Source organism: Leiobunum rupestre, chromosome 2 (assembly GCF_980474605.1).
Source record: "Leiobunum rupestre chromosome 2, qqLeiRupe1.1.hap1, whole genome shotgun sequence".
In the NCBI taxonomy this organism is placed as follows: Eukaryota; Metazoa; Arthropoda; class Arachnida; order Opiliones; family Sclerosomatidae; genus Leiobunum; species Leiobunum rupestre.
In genome coordinates this window covers 73,039,483-73,064,998 of record NC_143385.1, presented here as the reverse complement: position 1 = coordinate 73,064,998, position 25,516 = coordinate 73,039,483, and the positions used below count along the sequence as shown (strand labels likewise).

Here is a 25,516-nt window from a genome sequence, read left to right as displayed (position 1 = left end):
GGTGGCACTCCAATGTAACGGTAAATCAATTAACCTCCAAATTCATCTTAATTCTTCAATTTTTCCTCTATGACACTATTCCTTTAATGACTTTTACCAGAAGAAAATAGGGGAAGTACGTATCTGTAGCTTTGAGCTGTAGAAGGCGTCGTGTGACCCACGAAAACACCTTTTTACGCATAATTAACCAAAATGAAAAAGTAGTTCCACTTTTGTTTTGTTTCAACACGGCGATAAACGACGAGAGTAAAGACGCCTTAGCTCATTTAGCAGATAATGAAAAGGACAATATGTTACGATTGTTCAATTTGATAAAAATTTATTATTTAAACGATGTATTCATCCGCGATTTCCCGCCAAACCGTTCTGGCGCGAAAATTCGTGAAAAGTGACGCCTTTCCAATGCTGACTAGAAGCGTACTTCCCCCTATTTTCTTCTGCTTTTACGTTTTAAACTTATAATTTATGGCTTGCTTTTGGCCAAATCAAGGAATTGGAAAGCAAAACACTTTTTGAAATAGAACCAAGGAACTAAAGTTAAAAGGTTCTCCTCTTAAAATTTGAATGACCTTTAAGACATATGGTTGAAGGTTAATATAAATTTTACTATCCTAGAAAACATCTTAGTAACTACTCCTTAACTAATACGACTTTAAGGTCTTTTAGAGAGAAGTCTAAACATTACACATTCTATAGACTTCTATAAAGTTTAAAAGAAATGGTTGTTAAATCTTTACAAGGTTCCATAGAAATGGTCTTTAAATCTTTAAAAGGTTTCATAGACAGTCTATAATCCTCCATAATATAAGATGTTATGAAAACTCTGAAGACTTTTAACAGGCTTTCTTAGAAAAAAAATCTGTATGTTTTACAGGCTTTCGTAGAACGTCTGTATATTTTACATGATTTCGTAGAAAGTCTATAGAATTTTACAGGTTTCATAGAAAGTCTATAGAATTTTACAGGGTTTCATAAAAAGTTTATAGAATTTTAAAAGGTTTCGTAGAAAGTTTATAGAATTTTAAAAGGTTTCGTAGAAAGTCTATAGAATTTTGGAACCTGGATCGTTTTATATGGTCGACAATCTGCACTAATATTAAGCGATAGAAGTAGTATTTCAAGTACCAAAGCATTTGCTCAAGTTCGTTTGCTTGTCGATGAAGACTTTGGCGGATATGACGTTGCCGAAGGGAACAAAAGTTTGGGCCAGGTCGCTATCGGTGAACTCTTGGGGCAGGTGGTAGATGAACAGATTGGCTCCCTCAGGACCTGAATACGAGACGAACAAACAGTCTGCTAGACTGGTGAACCCTGCAAGCTTATTTCGCCAATACCTATCTAGCCGCTAATTCATTAACATTACACATCGGAATGAGAGACGTGCAAAAAACCATCATAATTAAATCCAAAACCCATATGAGCTACCACTGGTCAGAAATTCAATGACAATAGAAAGTTATTTATCGAAAGTTTGCTTTTTTTGTTTAATATTTAAAAATTTAATTGATAACGAGGGCGTTCATCAATCCGTTTAGATTTATCAGGAGTTCATCATGATAGGAGATTTCAACTTTGCATGGCGTTTATCCAATACGAGATGTCATAGTTAAAAATTAAAAAACTTGTAAATAAGGCGGATTGTAACTTCTTATCCCGTTGGTTTGTGGGTTAAATGTAAAGGTCATCAATTAATGTTTAGGGCAGAAAAGCCACACAAATTTGTTTAAAGTTATCTTAATTTTCATTGGCTGCTATAAATTTTCTCAGCTTCTAATTTAGTTTCTCCTTTGCTAGACAGATAGCACCTTGGTAAAAGGTAGATTTTTGAAAATCAATTTAAGTTTGACAATGATCGCAACAGATGGCGTTTCAGATTTGCAATTCAAGAGACTCGGGACTTGGGTTGAAGTCTCTTATCTTGATTTACTCCTGGATTTATATGAACGTTTAACCACGTTTTTAAGAGCAGATTTTAAAATGTTTAATTTAAAAATTTTAGAATAATAATTTTTTGTTATTTCGAACCAGAAATAGCCTATACATGAAAAACTGGACTATTCACAAAACGGACAAAAACACAGAAACTGACAAAAACACAGAAACTGACAAAAACACAGAAACTGACAAAAACACAGAAACTGACAAAAACACGAAGACAAACTGACAAAAACTATAAAGGAGGAATGGGAGACACAATGTTGGGTGGAGTAAGTGGTGGTTACGAATGTGAACAGACTAACGCGTGCAAACGCCAACTGGTGGATGACTAAATGCACGCTCACACGAGAAGACAAGAAATTGGAAAGACACAAGGTGAACGGAAAAAAAAACTATCTAATCAAAATAAAAGTTAGATGTTCTTACCTTCAATTTGTTTTCCCGCAGGATTTTGAGACTGTTGAAGACCCACTTGGGCAAATGCCCCAGGTAATGCTACAACACAAATATCACAATATAAAAAACTGATTCGCCATGATCATATAAATATAAATCATATTTCATAGAAAAATGTTTGATTGACATGATATTTCGTGAGTAAATGACATAAGTCATACCAGAAGCCTATAATCTAGCTTTATTTACCAAAACGACAACAAATTATTTGAAAATAAATAATCTAATAATATCCAAACCGGGCACAAAATTTAAAGGCCATTTTTTTTAAACGTGAAATGGTGAAGACCTATAATTCATTTTAAGGTATCGCTAGATGGTGGCTTAATCTATGCAAATCATTTATTGCTTCTATCAAAATAAACAAAGAACGTAAAACATGCATGTCCTGCTGCATCCAAAAATCATTTGATTCATTTCGAACTGTCATATTCAGAAAAGATTCCAGAATCTACAGAAATTTGTGTCATTTTACTAATTTCTAAGGTTTCATCGAAAGTTTATAGAATTCTATAAGTTTCGTCGAAAGTCTATAGAATTCTGTAAGGTTTCATCGAAAGTCTATAGAATTCTGTAAGGTCTCATCGAAAGTCTATAGAATTTTATAAGGTTTCATCGAAAGTCTATAGAATTTTATAAGGTTTCATCGAAAGTCTATAGAATTCTGTAAGGTCTCATCGAAAGTCTATAGAATTTTATAAGGTTTCATCGAAAGTCTATAGAATTTTATAAGGTTTCATCGAAAGTCTATAGAATTTTATAAGGTTTCATCGAAAGCCTATAGAATTTTATAGGGTTTCATTAAACCGCCCTTGATAAATAGCATGTCAACTTATTCCTACGAAATATTTATTATTGTCAATGTTGGTTTGCAATAACTACCAGAGTATTGTTGAATTCCGGAATAAGCTTGCGTCAAAGCGTCCAGACTCGGTCCGTTAGCCGTTAAGCCTGTGTTACCCAAACTGCAAATAAGAGTTTCAAATTAATAAAGCCAGCGAGAAAATACGTATATTCAGAAGTATATAATATATCTCTTAGATATAAGTATCCATCTACCCAATACGTCATTGTGATTTTCTAAAAAGTCCAACGGTTGTTGATTTTTTGCTTTAAAAAAATTGATAGATATCGGATTTTTATGGTTTTTTATTTAAAGATTTTATGCCTATTTTTCTTATCAAATTGATAAATAATTTAGGTGCGGCGATAACGTAAACTATAGTTTAAATTAATCTTTATTAATTTGAACTATTAATTAAAAAGAAAATTTAATTGCAATTTTTCTAAATTGAAATTTTCGTACATTTTAATAAATACATTGAACTTAAATTTAAATAATTGATTAATATCAATATTTTTTTGAAAATTACTTGATTAAAAGAGTGTAGATAACCCAGCTAAAAACCATTTTTGATAGATGACTTAGGCTAATTATTATTATTAGATAAAAAATCTTTTTCAGAAGTGTTTTTTGATTAGAGAAATTTAAAAAATTAATTACTGCCTAATGTAAAAATAATCGTAGATTGCTATCATAAGCAATCTCTTCGTGAAAAGGTACAGGGTTGATTTCATGATTGATATTTCAACTAAATTGGTTCCATATTATAATATATAACAGCATTTCAATTTGTACTCTTTAAGTCTCATAAATTTCAATATTTTTTACTAAAAAAATTGAAATTTTACTGTCTTATCTGTCGACAATTTAAATCCCTGATATTTCCTAGTCAGCGAAGTTTCAAGGTGGATACTTATCTGTTAATACGAATGTTATATACTTCTGGTGATATTGTACGAACCCATTTACGCCAGCAGCCGCGGCTAATGTTCCCATGGAGGTCAAAGAATTTGTGGACATTCCTCCGAGGGCCATACTGGACACCGGACTCATAGAGCTGACCCCGCTCAAAGATGAGCTGGCACTCGAGTTGCTACCAGAAACGCTGCCCGCTGAAACACACAATTCGATTCAATAAAACCATTTCCATAAAACGTTCACTCTTCAGACCCAACTAATTGTGATACAAGTTACAGAGGGCCTTTCACAAATTAGGTTAATTATAATTATAATTATTACTACACCCACTTCCCCATTAAATTTTCTTTAGAAATTTAATCGAAATCCTATAGAAATGTTACGCAAATTATTATAGAAAGGGTTCATTTTTTTATAGCGATAGAAAAAACCTTAAAAATGCTATAGAACCTAAAGAAAGGTGGTTCTTTTTTATAGCGATAGAAAAAACCTTAAAAATGCTATAGAACCTAAAGAAAGGTGGTTCTTTTTTATAGCGATAGAAAAAACCTTAAAAATGCTATAGAACCTAAAGAAAGGTGGTTCTTTTTTATAGCGATAGAAAAAACCTTAAAAATGCTATAGAACCTAAAGAAAGGTGGTTCTTTTTTATAGCGATAGAAAAAACCTTAAAAATGCTATAGAACCTAAAGAAAGGTGGTTCTTTTTTATAGCGATAGAAAAAACCTTAAAAATGCTATAGAACCTAAAGAAAGGTGGTTCTTTTTTATAGCGATAGAAAAAACCTTAAAAATGCTATAGAACCTAAAGAAAGGTGGTTCTTTTTTATAGCGATAGAAAAAACCTTAAAAATGCTATAGAACCTAAAGAAAGGTGGTTCTTTTTTATAGCGATAGAAAAAACCTTAAAAATGCTATAGAACCTAAAGAAAGGTGGTTCTTTTTTATAGCGATAGAAAAAACCTTAAAAATGCTATAGAACCTAAAGAAAGGTGGTTCTTTTTTATAGCGATAGAAAAAACCTTAAAAATGCTATAGAACCTAAAGAAAGGTGGTTCTTTTTTATAGCGATAGAAAAATTCCACTAAAATTCTATAGAATCCTTACAACTTTTTTTTCTGTAGCTATAGAAAACAACTGAAAATGTTGAGGTACTTTCTATAAAAATATTTATAGAAACCTCTATAGACTATAGAAAACATTAACATCTAACAACTTCCTTTGTTATAGTAATAATCAGCTAGGCTAATACCCAAGGCACCACCTTAGGCCCAAGTCATCTAGCGACTTATGCCTTTGAACAGGTGGCCGGGTTACAACGCGTAGGAGGGTGGTAGCAAGCCCTTCATACCACGCGAGCCAACAGCATAGAAAAATTACACTAAAATTCTATAGAATCCTTACAATTTATTTTTTTCTGTAGCTATAGAAAACAACTGAAAATGTTGAGGTACTTTCTCTAAATATATTTATAGACTATAGAAAACATTAACATCTAAAAACTTCTATATCATATGTTATAGTAATAATCAGCTAGGCTAATACCCAAGGCACCACCTTAGGCCCAAATCATCTAGCGACTTATGCCTTTAAACAGGTGGCCGGGTTACAACGCGTAGGAGGGTGGTAGCAAGCCCCTTGCCACGCGAGCCAACAGCTCCCTACACTAACTATTACCGTTAACATCTACAAGTTTTTATTATCCTCCATTTGCTACAAGCGTTTATCAAAATTTCATAGAAAGTTTTTGATATCTTAACAATTTTTATAAAATATACCCAAGAACTTACTACACACTTCTATTAACATTTTATAGAAAGTGTATAGACATTTTGTAAGGGTGCCCTCTTAATAAAAAATAGTGGTAAAACCCACCAAGACTTTAGCAACGTGACGTAATTTGTGAATGGCCCATAGAACATATCTACTTCTTTATTCGAGCCAACTAAATTTACGCGCAAATTGGCGTCATCACTTCATGCGCACAAATTTCTGTCAAAACGTTTATTTTGTAGTTACTTTCCTTAAATTTAATATTTTAACCCTATTATTTAGGATTTAGACTGACATTTTCCGTTTCTCAGTAATACTTGACTTTCAAACAATCGATGTCTGCGTCGATTTTTCTTCACGAGTTTGAACGAAAATGTCAGGTGAATAAACAAAGAATTTGCGATGAGGGCGACAACAATTTGTGGGTAATTTTCCCGTAAAAACGTTTCATAAGAAACCAAATAGAATATTCTACATATATTTCGTAATATTTATATCAAAAAACTCCATTAATATCTATAGAATCCTTTAGAATGGGTCATTTTATAAAGATATTTGCTTTAGAATAGGAAATAGGGATATTTATTAGGTACTCCAAAAACTATAAAGTTCAACCTCTAAATATTTCTTTAGAATTTCTATAGATAATTACAAGTATTTCTTAGATTTGTCTATCGGGAAATCTAAATATCTATAAAATACCTTTTGGTACGGGAATTGTTTTAGGTTATTTGCTTTAAAACCCTTTAGAATAAATGTAACAGAACCCCATAGATATTTCTCACATTTTTCTGGAAAAACTTCCATTAAATATTTCTAGAATACCTTTAGGTATGGCTCATTTTTCCAAAGGTATTTGCTTTAAAATACCTATATTCATTAGAATAGCTTAGATATTACCTATAGAAACCGTTTATAATACGTTTCTCTAAAGGTTTTCCTATGAAAATGTCTACAGAATATAGGCTATAAAAGTTTTCCTATAGAAATATCTACAGAATATAGGCTATAAAGGTTTTCCTATAGAAATATCTACAGAATATAGGTTATAAAGGTTTTTCTATAAAAATATGCATCAATTATAGGCTAAAGGTTTTCCTACAGAAATATCTACAGAATACAGGCTATAAAGGTTTTCCTATAGAAATATCTACAGAATATAGGTTATAAATGTTTTTCTATAAAAATATCCATAGAATATAGGCTATAAAGGTTTTCCTACAGAATATAGGCTATAAAGGTTTACTTATAGAAATATCTACAGAATATAGGCTATAAAGGTTTCCTATAGAAATATCTACAGAATATAGGCTATCAAGGTTTTCTATAAAAATATCCATAGATTATAGGATATAAAGGTTTCCCTATAGAAATATCTATAGAATGGAGGCTAAACACTTTCTACAGAAATCTGTAGAATATAGGCTATAAAGGTTTTTCTATAAAAAAATCTAAAGATTAGAGAATGTTTTCATATAGAAATATCTGTAGAATAGAGGCTATTAAGGTTTTTCTAAAGAGATATCTGTAGAATAGAGGCTATTAAGGTTTTTCTAAAGAGATATCTGTAGAATAGAGGATATTAGGGTTTTTATATAGAAATATTAGTAGAATAGAGGCTATTAAGGTTTTTCTATAGAGATCTGTAGAAGAGGCTATAAGGGTTTTTCTATAGAGATCTGTAGAAGAGACTAAGGGTTTTTCTATAGAAAAATATATGTAATAGAGTGTATAAAGGTTTTTCTGTGGAAATATCTATATAATAGAGGGGATAAAGGTTTTTCTGCGAAATATCTATATAATAGAGGGGATAAAGGTTTTTCTGCGAAATATCTATATAATAGAGGGGATAAAGGTTTTTCTGCGAAATATCTATATAATAGAGGGGATAAAGGTTTTTCTGCGAAATATCTATATAATAGAGGGGATAAAGGTTTTTCTGCGATATATCTATATAATAGAGGGTATAATGGTTTTTCTATAGAAATATCTATATAATATAGGCTATAAAAGTTTTACTATAGAAATATATATCTTTAGAATTTCAATATAACATTTTTGTACGGGATTTCCGTGAGTTTTTTAGTTGGCTTGAACTTTAGAGCTACAATATAAAGAAAAATTGAGCCCATGACAACAACTTGTTAAAATGGCAAATGATATTAAGAGCAAATGAGGGGTTACAAAACACCATACAGGACTACAAACGTTATAGGACATGTGGTTGACGGGCATGCAAATGCGGGTTTTGGGGACAATGGAAATCTCACCTGTGGTGGCCGTCCTGCCGAGCAAAGCGGCTGTTTAAAATCAGGGTTGGATCAGCCAAAAGGTTAGGAGAAGCCAGATTTGGTTTTATTTATTATGTTGCGAGGCAGGAAATAAATTTTAGACGGATCAAAAAACAGGATGTCAATTTGGGGAAGGGCAGGGAAAACAAAATGGAATTATAATTATTACATTTTATCAAAAACAGTGCAAAATGTTAAAATTGATTAGAGATAAATAAAATATAGAAACATTCACTCGCACACAAACCCGTTGCGTTAAATGATCTATTTCCAAAAAATATTCTTTAGACTTTCTATTAGTAGAGAGGTCTATAAATTCTTTAACTTCTGAATACATTCTATTAAATCTTATAGAAGATTGGATTTTCTAAAGTTTATAAACTTTCAATTAAATCTTATAGAAGATTTTATTTTCTAAAGTTAAGAGACTTTCAATTAAATCTTATAGAAGATTGGATTTTCTAAAGTTTATACTTTCTATTAAATATTATAGCAGATTGGATTTTCTAAAGTTTAGAGACCTTCTATTAAATCTTATAGAAGATTGGATTTTCTAAACTATATAGAGTAAGTCAAATAAAGTATATTTTATTATATCTATAGACTCAGTTAGATCATATAGAAATCTAAATAAATTTTGTTTTTAGAAAAGACCTCGAAATATATTTTTAATGGTTGTAGAAAAAGTACCAAAACCTTCTATAGAAATCTGTTCTATTTTCAATAGTATTCAAAGTAGTTACATAGAATGTCTATAGAATTTTTTTAAGAGATAGCTTGGTAGGTTAAAAGTCTTTTTGTAAAAACTATTAATAAAACGAATTACGCTATCTGTCAAACAAGCGACCTTCGCAAAGATATCGAACTTTAGAGACAAGTTATAAAACAAGCAAAAGTGACAGATTTTAACATTCATTTTAGGGGTGAAAATACCAAACAGTAAAACAAGCAATCAGTCAATTTTAGGATCGGTCAATAAGACGCCACTTTCAGTTATAAGCTCTGATTAAGGCGACCTCTATTATCGCTTTTTCTACCAAATACCAATAGTAAAGCATTTCGAAAAACTGCGGTAGATGGCTCCATAATAAGTACGGAAATAGCATAATACACCACTTCAGTAACACGATCTGCGCAAGCGCGGCGACTAACGAGAAATGTTTAACACGAAATTTCATTTATACGACGTTTCCGCGAATAATTAGCATCTGCTTCCGAAAAACTGCCATAGATGGAGCCACTGAAGTGACGGGTTTGCGTAAGTTAACTTCGGCGCTAATTTCACGAGCACATTAAAGCACACAATCGCGCGCAGTCAGGCATTCGATTATAAGAAACACAGAAAAACTGGGATGAATAAAGTGAATATTTTTCCGAGTGATTTTGAGTGACCATGAAAAGTAGTAATGATAAAAAAAGAAATATAAAAATCTTTGTAATTACGAATTGAAAACAGACCAGCGGCAGAAAGACCCGGAATTCCTTGAGTTCCGCTTCCGCTTCCGGCCGCCGCCAGGGCTGCCAGATTCTGCATCATCATCGGGTTGATACCTGCACACGCGGACCGGGAAGAAAACAAACCAATATCAAACACCACACGTTTATTAAAAATGTTTCGCCTAAGTGGGTTGGTTCCCCGTTTTGCGCGCTGTTTAATTTTTACTGGGAGCTATTTCTAGGGATGTTCATTATGTGGAGGGGGGATGTCAGTCTGCAAAACCTAGTTTCCGTCGACCAAATGAAGGATCGGTCGGTCAAATGAAGGATCGGTCGGTCAAATGAAGGATCGGTCGGTCAAATGAAGGATCGGTCGGTCAAATGAAGGATCGGTCGGTCAAATGAAGGATAGGTCGGTCAAATGAAGGATAGGTCGGTCAAATGAAGGATCGGTCGGTCAAATGAAGGAGCGGTCGGTCAAATGAAGGATCGGTCGGTCAAATGAAGGATCGGTCGGTCAAATGAAGGATCGGTCGGTCAAATGAAGGATCGGTCGGTCAAATGAAGGAGCGGTCGGTCAAATGAAGGATCGGTCGGTCAAATGAAGGATCGGTCGGTCAAATGAAGGATCGGTCGGTAAAATGAAGGATCGGTCGTTCAAATGAAGGATCGGTCGGCCAAATGAAGGATCGGTCGGCCAAATGAAGGATCGGTCGGCCAAATGAAGGATCAGTCGGCCAAATGAAGGATCAGTCGGCCAAATGAAGGTTCGGTCGGCCAAATGAAGGATCGGTCGGCCAAATGAAGGATCGGTCGGCCAAATGAAGGATCGGTCGGCCAAATGAAGGATCGGTCGGCCAAATGAAGGATCGGTCGGCCAAATGAAGGATCGGTCGGCCAAATGAAGGATCGGTCGGCCAAATGAAGGATCGGTCGGCCAAATGAAGGATCAGTCGGCCAAATGAAGGATCAGTCGGCCAAATGAAGGATCAGTCGGCCAAATGAAGGATCAGTCGGCCAAATGAAGGTTCGGTCGGCCAAATGAAGGTTCGGTCGGCCAAATGAAGGTTCGGTCGGCCAAATGAAGGTTCGGTCGGCCAAATGAGGGTTCGACGAACATTTTTTAAATATTATTTCAAGGTAAATTCGAAAAACCATTTCTACAAGTGATTCGGGAAAAATTGTTTAGGGTCGGCCAAATATAGGCTTTCCAGAAACCTGAATTTTATCCCTTTGATGCGCCCCTGAATGACCAGACAGGGAGCCATTATAATTATTACATAGAGGAGCTTTTGGGTATTTATTTAGTACTAACTGACATAGTAATAATAATAATAATAATTATAATAATAAAAATAATAATAATAATTTAGGCTAACTTACGAAACGTTACTATAGACTTTTGAAAATAGCGAATATTGGAAATAACTCAGTGAGCATACCTGGATTATTGGCCAGACTGGCCAGCGCAGCCAGACTCTGGAGGTTGGCGGCGTTGAGATCGGTGCCGTTATTGGCCGAGTTTTGAAGGGTCAATCCGGCGGTCATTCCTTGACCAGTCAAACCTTGCAGACCCAACGAACTTAAACCTGAAAAGGAGATAAATATGACTGCATTAGACACTGGTTGCAGAGGGGCTTCACTTTAAAACACCTTCGTACAAAATAATTCTATACAAATTCTATAGTTTTCTATATTTTATAGAATGCTCTATAAACATTTATTAAGTTCGTTTTCATGTCTATTGAAAAATGACCAAAATCAATATAAATCAATTTCCGATAGCATTTCTATAGAATTTCCGATAGCATTTCTATAGAATACCGGTAGCATTTATATAGAATTTCCGATAACATTTCTAAAGAATTTCGATAGCATTTATATAGAATTTCCGATAACGTTTCTAAAGAATTTCGTTAGCACTTTTATAGAATACCGGTAGAATTTCCAATAGCATTTCTACATGAATTAGATAACAGTATTATAAGATTAAGAAATGTCTATAGGGATTACGATAACGTGTCTATATAATATTTTTGCAAGGAATATTACGGTCTGATCTAACCAAACAAATAATCTAAAATAGTATTATTTTTATATACTGAACTATTAAAATGGTATTAACGGTCCAAACTGGGACGTCAGTAATTTTCAAGCGTGCTAATTAGTTAGCCCATAAAACAGGCCGTTACAGAGGCAATATCCCAACACACACCTGACCAAACCACGTACGTCGACAAAGGAATCTAGAACGGGCTGCGCCTTAGACCGTAACAATACTCGTTAAGCCTATTAACAGCCTCCCCCCCAAATAAGCTAACAGCGAAACAGAAACCATTACACATCCCCCAAAAACCTTACTGACAAATGAAAATGACCATTGACGTAAAAAAATAGCTTAAAATGGCACTAAGAATTCGCAGTACGGTTAAAACTATACTAGAAACAAGAATACATATTCGGGATGGCTGAGAATAGAGTAGTATCGCTCTGTAGCTTTGGGCAAGGACAGTAGATACAGGGATGAGAAAGCAGGAAAAAAATTCGATTTTGAACGTCTTCATATTCACGGGGAGTTAGATGTAAACAAACCGCGGTCATTGTTAAGACGTGGTTCACCATGGACAGTATTATTTGTAGTTAGGTTTTACCATTTTGATGTTAAATGAAAATAAAACTACAAGCGTAAATAAAAAATGCCCATTTGTTTTGAACACTTAAGCCTCGTCAAGAACCGCTAAAATTAGGTGACCGCCATTTTTTTGTTTACAACTAACTCTCCTTGCGTTTAGGTCGTTTTAGGTGATATATTCCAACAGAGGCCGCCAATACACTTTCTCGTCCCTGTATCTACTGTCCTTGCTTTGGGCTATGGCTGCCATTTTGAGGGCAGTTTTTTATCTATAGGAAAAAGCAGGGGTGACGTCGACATACTTCACGGCGATATTACTCTATATGCGAGTAACCGCATGTTATAAGCCACGCCTCTTTGCTTTGACAAGTTGAATCTTCACCCCTTTCTGCTGGGAAGGGGGAAAACACTCCGGTACGATGGCGGAAGACGGATAATATCTGTCAGTTATCATGGAAACAAAGGCGATAGACGCGGCTATATATTCTCGGCCTTATCCCAAATATATTCTTGTTTCTAGTGGAACGGCTTTTTGGGGAGATTTCGTCAGGTAGTAAAAAAACCTATTTACGGTCGGTCGTAAAATTTAACGATTAAAGAGGAGAAAAGAAGTTTCCGCCGCGAGTGTAGATGGCGCCTCGTTATTGAATCAAGGCCGTAAAACATTCATTTAAGGCTAAAAAGGGAGCCACTGGTCAAGCCGTGGTCCGAGAGGGAGCCGCTACCGGACACTACGCCGTTCCGGGCGGCCGTAAAAGCCGGGAAAGATTTGATTGCCAAAATCAGAAAGCTCTTAACCAAACGAGTCGAAACGGACTGTGGACGGGAAGGGGAAAGATAGGCCACTAAATTAGGATGGACAAGGGTCAAGCGGGACTCGTTCGCATCCGTTAAAATTACGGATAACAGGGCCCCCACTCAAATCTTAAATATGTTTATAGGAAAAATAGGATTATTTTTCTAAAAATATAGGACTTTATAGGACTATTTTTTCAAAATTATAGGATTTTATAGGACTATATATGCTATTTCATTTATTAAATTTATGCATTTAAAAACAAAATCTATATTTAGAGAAATAAATCTTTGATTTTCTCTTAAAAAATTGAAACTATTTAACCATTTTATCACAAAAATTTACTAGTAGCTAACCATGTTAACAATAAAAAAAAGTATAGACTAGAATGACTTGGTATAGGAATTTATCCTATAGCTAAATCTAGCAATTTCACTGAGTGGCTGGATTTGAAATTGGCAAAATATCAAAATTATAGGATTTTATAGGACTTTTCGGGGATTTTGCTAAAAATGTAGGATGTTATAGGACATTTTTGAAAATATAGGATTTTATAGGAATTATAGGACCTCTGGGGGCCCTGTCCTTAAAATTTATATTCTACTAGGTTGGAACTTTTAATTTCTTTTTAATCAAATCAATAGCATTAAATCGGAATTTTCCTAAGGCACTACATTAGGATGGACAATGGTCAAGCGGGATAAGTTCGCATTGGTTATAAAAAAGATTTACGAACAAATAAAATAATTTATATCCTACAAGATTGAAACTTTTCATTCTTTAAATAAAAATCGAAAATGTATTTAAATTGGAATATTGCGATGGACAATGGTCAAGCTCGATACGTTCGAATTGGTTATAAAAATATACGAAGAATAAGATAAGTTTATATTCTACAAGATGGGAACTTTTCATTTCTTTAAATAAAAATCGAATCAATATATTTAAATCGGAATTTTGCTAAGGCACTAAATTAGGATGGACAAGGGTCAAGCGAGATACGTTCGCATTTGTTATTAAAAATTTACGAAGAGTAAGAAAAATTTATATTATACAAGGTTCGAAATTTCACATTTCTAGAAAGTATGGTTGTTGAGAAAAATTCCTCGAAGACACCCTGTATAGCAAGTCGTGTCATGCAATACAAACAAACAGATATGTTACCGGAATTAGTGCTGTTGGCTGTAGCTTGGGCGGCCGCTAAAGCTGCTAGTTGCTGCTGAACATTGAGAGATCCAACACCTAAAAGATAAAAATCATAGGTTAGCTGAAATTAGGTAATAGACATTTCAATAAAACTACTATTAAGAATTTGTGAAGTAGAATTTCTATAGATGATTTTAAGGAAATAAACTTAACCTTAACATAAAAAATATATTATTCTGTATAATTTTCATAAAATATTATTTTTAGTGTATACCTTAATAAAATGTCTATAGAAATGTTTTACCTAATACAGAAAAAATATTCTACAAAAATGTCTCTAGAAATTTTGGTATTGTATTAGTTCTACCTTTACTAGAGAAAACATTTATGTAAATTATTATAAAAACGTTTGATTGGAATAGTTTTATATAATAAAGAAAAAAATTATATAGAATTTCTATAAATTTTTTTGTACCGAAATACTGATCTTAATTAGAAAATAAACTTTGTAAAATTTTCATAGAATATTTTTGTTAGATAATACTTATATATTGAATAGAAATGTTTGTAAGAAAATAATGATCTTATCTAAAAAATACATTTTCTATCTATAATTTCTATAGAATATTCTAATCCTTAAAAAATACAGGCTATACAATTTCTATGGAAATGTTTGTAAGGAAATGCTGATCTTATATAGAAAATACATTTTCTATAATTTCTATAAAATATTTTGACATAAAAAATACAAGCTGTAGAATTTCTAAGGAAATGCAGAGCATATATAAAAAAATACACGCTGTAGAATTTCTATGGAAATGTAAGAAAATATCTTATATAAAAATATATTATTCGATAGAATGTTTTTACAATATTTCGTTATCTATTAAAGAACGAGAATTTGGTATTTGAAAATCCCTCTCGGAGTAAAACGCGAGCAAATGTGCGTAAAGTCTGGGTAGTACACAACTGCAGACGTAGAAAAGACGATACTGGTGGTCATAAATTAGCTTTAACTGCCTTTAAAAAAGCGCCTTGCTTTCAGAAATTCGCACGCACTTGGGCGTGAAATTCAAAGTGGCTGAAATAATTTTTGCATACGAGACGACACTAGAAGGGAAAAATTTAGTACACTTTTTTTAAAAAAACAAGTTGCTCAAAGCCTAAATATAGTCCGGCGTTTATTTCGCTATTTACATGCTGAAAATTTAAAGCACATGTTAATACGTGTTGATACTAAATCGAAGCCAGACAAATGTTGCGTAGCGCCTTCTTCAGCTTAGTCGGAGTAAAAAAAATCCTAATTCTTAATGTTAAATGAGAAGTAATTTAGTTCTTAATGTTAAATGAGAAATAATTAAGCTCTGAATGTTAAACAAGAAGTACTTAAGTTCTGATGTTAAATACGTAGTAATTTAGTTCTTAATTTTAGATCAGTAATAATTTAGTTCTTAATTTTAATTCAGTAATGATTTAGTTCTAATTTTAAATACAATATTAATTTAATTCTTAAATTTATTTCAATAGTGATTTCTTAGATTTATTTCAATATTAATTTAATTCTTAAATTTAAATCAATAGTTATTTCATTTTTAAATTTAAATCAATAGTAATTTAATTCTTAATTTTAATTCAGTAGTAATTTAATTCTTAGTTTTAGGTCAGTAATAATTTGGTTCTTAATTTTAGATCAGTAATAATTTGGTTCTTAATTTTAAATTCAATATTAATTTAATTCTTAAGAATTATATTAATATTGAATTAAATTCTTAAGAATTATATTAATATTGAATTAAATTCTTAAATTTAATTAAATAGCAATTATAGTTAATTCAATAGCAATTTAATTCAAAAGCAATTATACTTAATTCAATAGTAATTTAATTCATAAGTATTAAAGTTAATTCAATAGTAATTTAATTCAATAGCAATTATAGTTAATTCAATTGTAATTTCATTCAATAGCAATTAGTTCATTCAATCGTAATTTCATTCAATAGCAATTATAGTCAATTCAATAGCAATATAATTCCTAATTGTTTAGAACCTTAGACGATGGTGGCAAAAGCCAAACAAAATTTGTTCCTTTACCAGAGTATAGCTCCGGTGGCGTGCAAGAGGGGCCAGCCTTAATATTAAAAAAAAGGGGAAACAGCAGACGGTCTGGTTCCGTGAAATCAAAGCCAAGCCAAGTAAACGCGGTGAAAGAGAAGCGGCTAAAGCTAAACATTGGGAGCAAACGAGCCGTGCTAAAATTGGCCATTCATTTCGTGGGGGAGCAGGGACTATTAAAAATAGGAAACGATTTTTACGACAGTTCTTCAACGTAAACGTAGACGCGAAGTAGGCTCGCCGTTAAAGATATACCGTTATCGTTTGGGACTTTCTTAAATAAACCAAAAAAACATTTTTTTTAAAGCTTATACCAGAAACCAAAAAAGCTAATTTTTTTAGATCAAATCTGTAAATCTTTAGTAGAACGGTTACAAATCGTCGTCAATTTCGTGCGTAGTAAAAAGTACTTATGATCAGAAGTGTATAAATATCTCTTATGAAAGAAGTATTCATAGAACTATACTGCTGAACAATGTAACATGTTATTCGCTTCAAACGTATAAGCTGTTGTTGATTTTCGAAAATTATTTTAGGAAGGAAAAATAGCACGTCATTATAGTGAATATTGTAAAACCTTATATAAAATTATTACCTTACGAACGTTTTCTACATATTATAAGTTTTCTATAGAAATTCTACAGAATATTATAACGTTTTCTATAGACATTCTACAGATATTATAACGTTTCCTATAGAAATTCTACAGTATATTATAACGTTTTCTATAGACATTCTACAGAATATTATAACGTTTTCTATAGACATTCTACAGAATATTATAACGTTTTCTATAGACATTCTACAGAATATTATAACGTTTTCTATAGACATTCTACAGTATATTATAACGTTTTCTATAGACATTCTACAGAATATTATAACGTTTTCTATAGACATCCTACAGAATATTATAACGTTTTCTATAGACATTCTACAGAATATTATAATGTTTTCTATATACATTCTACAGAATATAACGTTTTCTATAGGCATTCTACGGCACTGGTAGCAGATAGTTTTTCCTTTTACGGTCTTTCACTGGTAGCAGATAGCTACCAGTGAAAGACAGTAAAAGGAAAAACTATGTAGTCGTCCTATAAGTAAACTGACCACTAATGTCATTATTTATAAAATCCTATCAGTCCGGTTCAAATCAAATATGTTAAAAATATAGAAATTAGAATATAAAATTGGATTATACAGGGTTGCCTCAGTTTCTTCACATTCAAATTCCCTGACCAATTTTTCCTACATTTTAGAAAAGGTTTTCTAATTGCAACCGAAATTAGATTCCATGACATTTCCCTGATTTTTAGATTAATTTTTAAAATTCCCTGACTTTTCCCTGATTTTAGATTAATTTTTAAAATTCCATGACATTTCCCTGATTTTTAGATTAATTTTTAAAATTCCCTGACTTTTCCCTGATTTTTAGACCCATATTCAAATTCCTTGACTTCACCAGGAATTCCAGGTACCGCTGCAATCCTGTTATAGGATTTTAAAGGACCTTTTCAGAATTAAAGGAGTATGTAGGAATTATAAAATCGCTGGGACTGCTGAACAATGTTGCTTTAAACAATGCGTGACTAGTGTGAAACTGCGCTACATCTAAGCTTGCCCAATCTTGTTGACTAATCGAAAAAAGGCCGACTTGATTCCAGAAGAATTTCAATCGCAAACTACTCCTCGTGAGTGCGTCGGGGTGGAGAGAAAAGGAATGAGTTCTTCGCTAAGCCTCGTCATCTGATGGATTAAGCGATCCGTGCCTCCCCCCAAATCACCTGGGAAACGCCATCTAGCGGTTCAAAGGAGTAAGAAGATTCCGACAGGGGCGTGAAAGGGAGATCATATTAAGTGGGAGGTAGAAAGGTAGGGGGGTCAGGGAGGTGGAAAGGTAGGGGGGGGGTCACGAAGCTATAGCTTTCCCCCCTCTTTAACGAGGCAACGTCTTTCAAAGTCTTCATCAAAGATTGAGAACCATTAGCTTAGGCAAAAACTTCGACGAAAAACGTAGAGTATGCGTAGGGGATATAAAACTAACGCATAGATATAATTAAATGGAATAGTTTTACCGAACGTTTAATTTTTCTGACACTCTCTAGGCGCTGGGGTATTTTTGAAATTTTTGTGAGAAATAGAAATTGCGGGGTAAAGTGGGACACGCGACGAATCGAAGCTAGGTTTAGACTTGACTAAACGATTCATTTTAAAATCGTGATTGGAAAATGATAATGTAAATCAACTAGTTTTCCAAATTCGATATTATGCAGAAAATAAGCATCGAATTGCGCGGTAAAGTGGGACACGCGACGAATCGAAGCTAGATTAAAATCGTGATTGGCAAATTTTTAAGTAAATCAACTAGTTTTCCAAATTCAATTTTATGCAGAAAACTATCATCTAATTGTGCGGTAAAATGGGACACGCGACGAATCGAAGCTAGGTTTAGACTTGACTAAACGATTTATTTTAAAATCGTGATTGTAAATTTTAATGTAAATCAACTAGTTTTCCAAATTCGATTTTATGCAGAAAATTATCATCTAATTGTGCGGTAAAATGGGACACGCGACGAATCGAAGCTAGGTTTAGACTTGACTAAACGATTCATTTTAAAATCGTGATTGGCAAATGATAATGTAAATCAACTAGTTTTCCAAATTCGATATTATGCAGAAAATAATCATCTAATTGCGCGGTAAAGTGGGACACGCGACGAATCGAAGCTAGATTAAAATCGTGATTGGCAAATTTTAATGTAAATCAACTAGTTTTCCAAATTCGATAATGCAGAAAATAATCATCTAATTGCGCGGTAAAGTGGGACACGCGACGAATCGAAGCTAGGTTTAGACTTGACTAAACGATTCATTTTAAAATCGTGATTGTAAATTTTAATGTAAATCAACTAGTTTTCCAAATTCGATTTTATGCAGATAATTATCATTTAATTGTGCGGTAAAATGGGACACGCGACGAATCGAAGCTAGATTTAGACTTAACTAAACGATTCATTTTAAAATCGTGAGTGGCAAATTTAATGTAAATCAACTAGTTTTCCAAATTCAATTTTAAGCAGAAAATCAACGAATTGCGGGGTAAAGTGGGATTCGCGAAAAGGCCAAACTAGCTTTAGACACGAATAAACGATTCATTATACACCTAGAAAGTGATTATATTATTTAAATAAAATAGTTATTTTAAGTAGAAATTATGGAAAAATAAATTGCGCGGTGAAGTGGGATACGCGAAGATACCAAATGAGCTTTAGACATGACCAAACGATTCATTTTAAATCATCAAAACCCATTGGTTATTTTATTTAAACTAAATAGATTTCCAAAGTCGAAATTATGGAAAAACGAAATAATGCGATAAAGTGGGATACGTGACGTGATATAGACTTGACTAAACTTGAAAAGTTCGATTAAGCGTGATATCAAAGGAAATCTTTGGGAATAAGAAATCTGGTGTAAAAGGGGCGAAAAGTTTTACCGAAACGGCTGGTGGACACTACCCGTACACGATAGGGGCGCGCGGTACACAAAAATACAAAGGTTTAGCGTTATCCTGACCCAGTAAAAAAAAAAAAAAAACTAGACACCCATCCCAAAAACCCTTTTCTCTAGCGTATAAAAAATCCTTCCCCAAAAAAGAAACTCCAACGAAGACGGCCGGTGAAAGTAGAGAGAATGTGCGGACCATAAAAGGGTTTTGCACCTGCTCTCCTTGTCGGCCGGAGGGGCCATTACTTAACTCGACACACGAGGATTTCGCATTCCCTCCTCGCTTAAGCCTTTGGCTTCGATTCAAACACGAGGCGCACCCGTTCCACCCCCCTTCCAACCCCCGAGAGAGAGAGAGAGAGATAGAGGAAACGTTTCTCGCGCCATCTCTCTACTTGCGGAAGAAACAGATAGAGAGGCTAACCCGGATAACCATGGCAACGGAAAGACCCAAAGTGAATTTAAAGCAAAGTTGTCAAAAAACGTCCACCTTTTTAACAATATGACTAGTTTAACTGTATTAGTTAAACGATAGTTAATTTTTTGTCGGATTAATCGTACGATTGAAAAAGTATCTAATATCTGAAGTATATATTATCAATAATATAAATAATAAATAATAAAATATATAATAAATAATAAAATATATAATAAATAATAAAATATACTAATAAAATATAATATAACATATATACTATATAATAAATAATATAATATAATATAATATAATATAATATAATATAATATAATATAATATATATATATATATAAATAATATAATATATATATATATAAATAATATAATATAATATATAAATAATATAATATAATATAATATAATATATAAATAATAGAATAGAATATAATATAATATAATAATCATCATCACCTTAGGTCTAAGTCATCAAGCGGCTTTTAATGCCATTAATTCAGGTGGCCGGTTTACCATGCCTTGGGAATTAGCCTAGTTGATTATTATTGATATATTTGTTTTACGTTTTATCATTTATGCCTATTTGTTATGACGAATTAATTAATAATAAAAGTGCAATGGAAACGTATACTACATTTTATGTTATAAATAATAATAAATGTGTTTTCAAATTAAAAACTAAATTTAAGTTAATATGCACTGAATTGACATAGATAGTGTTCACTGAATTGACATTGTTAGCAAGCCGACTTTTGTAACTATAATAGTTGATTTAAATTAGACAACCTTGATATGATGTTATATAATATAATATTACAATATATATAACATCAAACTATCGTAGTTTTGACAAATTTATAATAAGATATCAGAAGCTCATAGTACGTTCTTAGTGATAAGTATTCAGTTTTAAAAGTATAAGTTAATATTTGATTTATAACAATTTTATTGTCCGATTTAAATCAATTTTAAACGTAATCCGTCGAAAACAATCCTACTGATGTTTAAATACTAAATGAATTAATTTTGCGTAAAATAAACCTGGCGAACCGCCTTATTCAAATCTGTAGCTATACGTTAGTCATTCCTAAAAAAAAGAGTAAGAGAAAGAACTGAAGAAAAAAAGGGGTTGAAAATATTTGGCAAACGAAATTAAGATGAGAAAAAGGAAATCAGATTTATCAGATTTCTTTTCCTAACAATATTAGAGTCTCCGTTCTTCAAAGCCACCCGTGAAAAGGGCGGCGTCGGGTACCTCCCATTCCGCCCCGTTTGAAACGAATCCTGACAACTTAAAATGAAAACGAAATACAGTCGAAGCAAAACAAAAGAAAAAACTCGAATTGAAATAAAGTAAACTAAATTCCAGAAGGAGTTAAAGAGGCACTGCCAATTTTTTCTTCTCCCGATGATTTCAGTTTCTTTTAGGAGTCACCAGGGCGCGCTTCGAATAACCCCGACACCCCTATTACTCTCCATTAAAGACTAGTAACTCGGTGCGCTAGCATCCAATGGGAAAAATAAGTTCAATTTTGGGGAATTTGTTTATCTTAGGGTCGACTATATCACGAAAGAGAAGATTCTTTTACAGGGGTTTAACGCCAATAAAGGTATATTAAAAGTCGCTAGATGACTTGGGGGTGCCTTGGGTATTAGCCTAGTTGATTATTATTATTTTTAAATACGGTAAATCATACTAGATGGCGCCAGCCGTGTTAAAAGAATATTTAAAAATATTATGTAAAAGACTACGTGTGACGAGGGAGTAAATTCTTTCACAGCGGGTATAGCGCCATTGGAGGTACAATTATATATACGAGAACTCATACTAGATGGCGCCAGCAGTTTTAAAAGTATAATTTATTTAAATATTATCTAAAAGACCACGTGTGACGAGGGAGTAGATTCTTTCACAGCGGGTGTAGCGCCATTGGAGGTACAATTATATATACGATAACTCATACTAGATGGCGCCAGCGGTCTTAAAAGTGGAAATTTTTAAAATATTATCTAAAAGACAACGTGTGATGAGGGAGTATTCTTTTACCGCGGGTTTAGCGCCATTGGAGGTACAATTATATATATACGAAAACTCATACTAGATGGCGCCAGCCGTCTCAAAAGTGGAAATTTTAAAACATTATCTAAAATGAAAGGAAAATATATAATTTTGGCTAGACCTAGTGAAGTTCGTTATGAACTTCCTTACTTAATGAAATGTTTTCATCTCAAGTTTAAATATCTTAAGAGACAAAAAAATCTTAAATTAAATCCCAAATTGGCAACAGTTCGCAAATCCATATATTTACGGTTCTCAATTCTTCGAAACTTGCCGTTGCCAAGGGAACGGGGTCGAGATAAGAGCGAACCTAGTGGTCAGAATTGGCGAGCTAAAAAAGCCAGAAAATTGCGCATGCACGGGCCTTTATAATAACGTAGGCAACGGTTTTTCATCTCGAAATCAAATTATTCTCTAATTACATAATTATTATATAAACGCTACGCTATCGTCGATAAGCGGGCCCAACCATGTCTCACCGGGCGGCAGAGTAATCTGGTTCTTAAGGGGGCTTGAAATAAACATTAGTCGGCGAGAAGACGGGGGAAAAAACATGAAAGTAAGGGAACTTCCCCATCTCACCACTAGATGGCGATACATTCCCGAGTCTCTCTCTCGCCCGCGCGGCAGTTCCAGAGACAGAAACTTGAAGAGGATTAATGGACGAGCGGCGAGAAAATGAAGAAAAAACGTTGTCATGGAGACCGATTGAGGCGAGGGTAGAAATAGGGGGGGGGGGGGGGGTACGCTGGGGAATATCGTAGCTAAGCAAAAGACGCTCACCGCTCGCTACTTGGGGAAGGTTAGTGAAGCCTCCGAACGTCCCAGTTTGTGTGGCCTGAAACGAAAGACAAAAATTGGATATTAAACATACGTTATGAATACGAAAATAAGCATGTTATTTCAGAAAATTAAATCAACAGTTTTATAAGTAAACCAAATGAACTTAGGGAGATGCTCTTTTAATTTCTTTAAATTAGTGTTGTTAATTTTCCGGAAAAATAAAATGCGAAAACATTTTAACAACATTGTCAGCAAATCAGAAAATTAAAAATTGAAACAAACTTTTTGTATTTTTTTCGGAAAAATACAATGTTCCGGAAAAAAGACCTCTGTCATTTTCCGCGGAATATTTTCCGACAAACAACACTACTTTAAAATAAAATCAACAGGGTTTATAAATAATTTGAAATCTAAGCGATTACAATAATTCAGAGTTTTTAAATTTACCAAATGCACTTAGAAAAATGCTCTTTTAATTTCTTTAAATTTAAATCAATAGTTTTATAAATAATTTGGAATCTAAGCGATAATAATAAATCAGTTTTTAGATTTACCAACTGCACTTAGAAAAATGCTCTTTTAATTTCATTAAATTTAATTCAACAGGGTTTTATAAATAATTTTAAATACAAGCGATAATAATAACTCAGAGTTTTTAAATTTACCAAATGCACTTGGAAAAATGCTCTTGATTTCTTTAAATTAAAATCAACAGGGTTTTATAAATAACTTGAAATTCAAGCGATAGTAATTCAGAGTTTTTAGATTTACCAAATGCTACTAGAAAAATTAAATTTAAATCAACAGGGTTTTATACATAATTGAGAATCTAAGCGATAATACTAATAATAATAAATATTCGATGTTGTTTGATTTCGAATATGCACTTGAAAACTGCGCGTTTAACGTATTTAAAATAAATAACATTTATTTAAATAAAATGATTTGAAATATGGACATTAAGTTTTTTAAATAATAATAATCTGAACGATAATTTTAATTGACGTCCAGGGTGGTCTGATTTAAATTAATTTAATTTAAAGTATCGACTTAAATGCATGTTGAATTTCTTTAAAATTTATATTTATATAATCTTAGTGAATAAAATAGCGATTTAAATTATGCTTCAAAAATATTTATGAAAATTTACCAAAAAGGTTCTTTATCAACGCCTATTCAGAGCAGAATAATTAAATAGGATTATTATTAAATTAAATGTTAGTTCGCATTACCACTATACGCCAATTATTAATGAATAAAATACCGTTTGACGTAAAAAAATATTTATATTGTATACCCTTTTCTCCTAACATTTATTTCAAAAGAAATTAATACTAGGAAAAAAAAAGTTCCCAAACTGATCTATTTCCAAATTTCGTCAGAAACATTTTGTAGAATATTTACTTTAAAAATAAACCTTGATATTTTTTTTGGTATCGAAGACAGATTTCGAAATATTATTTCAAGAAACCTATTTATTTTAACATCCATATTATTGCCTTTATCTCTGTTTCAATATCAAAGATTTGGCAAATAGACGAGCTAGACTAGAAGCCCGCTGATTTATCGTTAACAGACAATTTTTTTCTTCATATTTTAAAACTCCTCGGTGGCTCCCTCTATAGTCTCGTTCGGGAATAAGATTTTTTTAATTTTTATTTGTTTAGCTAGAAGACCGAACTAATATCACTCAACTGAGGATTGTAAAAAAAAATAACAGAAGAAACTGCTATGTTATGTCTACGTTGAAATTTCTAGTTCCGGTTTTTTAACTTCCGTTTGTCACACTTCCCTGCCATCAAATGTATTTCACCGGAAATAAAAATTTTCCCATCCAATCCTTTTCCTACGAGCTGTGATTTTCTTAATTAACATTTTTGATTTCGAAGAGAAGTTTGTCTCTAGAGCATCGATACCATTTGTTTTCTTACAGCGCGTAAATTCTCTAAGCTGGCAGCTACAGTCAAATTAGTTTTATTTTTTAAATTCTCGTCGCTTTCTTGAATAATGGCCTTAAAGGCGTAGTTGTACAAAATAGTCCTTTCAATATGCTAATTTTGGGTCACGGAACTGGAATTCTTTTCACAAACAAATAGAACAAATATAACTTTACTTGTACACGAAAACTTATCGCAATTACAAATGCAGGGTAAGTGAAAGAGTAATTTTTTATTGGGAATGTAGAACTACCCTAAAATGTTTATTGATAATTTAGAGCTACCCTAAAAATTTAATTGAGAATGTAGAACTATCCTAAATATTTTATTGAGAATGTAGAACTACCCTAAAATGTTTATTGAGAATGTAGAACTACCCTAAATTTTTTTATTGAGAATGTAGAACTACCCTAAAATAGTTATTGAGAATTTAGAACTATCCTAAAACTT

General features: G+C 32.7%; 1 protein-coding gene across 14 annotated transcripts in view; it reads right to left on the bottom strand.

The window, feature by feature from the left end:
• LOC149958979 (CUGBP Elav-like family member 1) overlaps positions 1–25,516 on the bottom strand; it is a 570,682-nt gene that overhangs the window by 9,599 nt on the left and 535,567 nt on the right. For 9 of the 14 annotated variants that reach the window (XM_090166351.1, XM_090166352.1, XM_090166353.1 and 6 more), the window contains 9 exons: positions 23,130–23,184; positions 14,249–14,326; positions 11,099–11,245; positions 9,663–9,770; positions 8,199–8,228; positions 4,200–4,350; positions 3,277–3,359; positions 2,365–2,433; positions 1,126–1,293 (listed from right to left, as the gene is read on the bottom strand). In XM_090166351.1, the coding sequence (XP_090022477.1) occupies positions 1,126–1,293; positions 2,365–2,433; positions 3,277–3,359; positions 4,200–4,350; positions 8,199–8,228; positions 9,663–9,770; positions 11,099–11,245; positions 14,249–14,326; positions 23,130–23,184 (889 nt within the window). The remainder of the gene's footprint in view (positions 1–1,125; positions 1,294–2,364; positions 2,434–3,276; positions 3,360–4,199; positions 4,351–8,198; positions 8,229–9,662; positions 9,771–11,098; positions 11,246–14,248; positions 14,327–23,129; positions 23,185–25,516) is intronic. The other 5 variants (XM_090166344.1, XM_090166343.1, XM_090166355.1 and 2 more) reach the window with 5 other exon arrangements.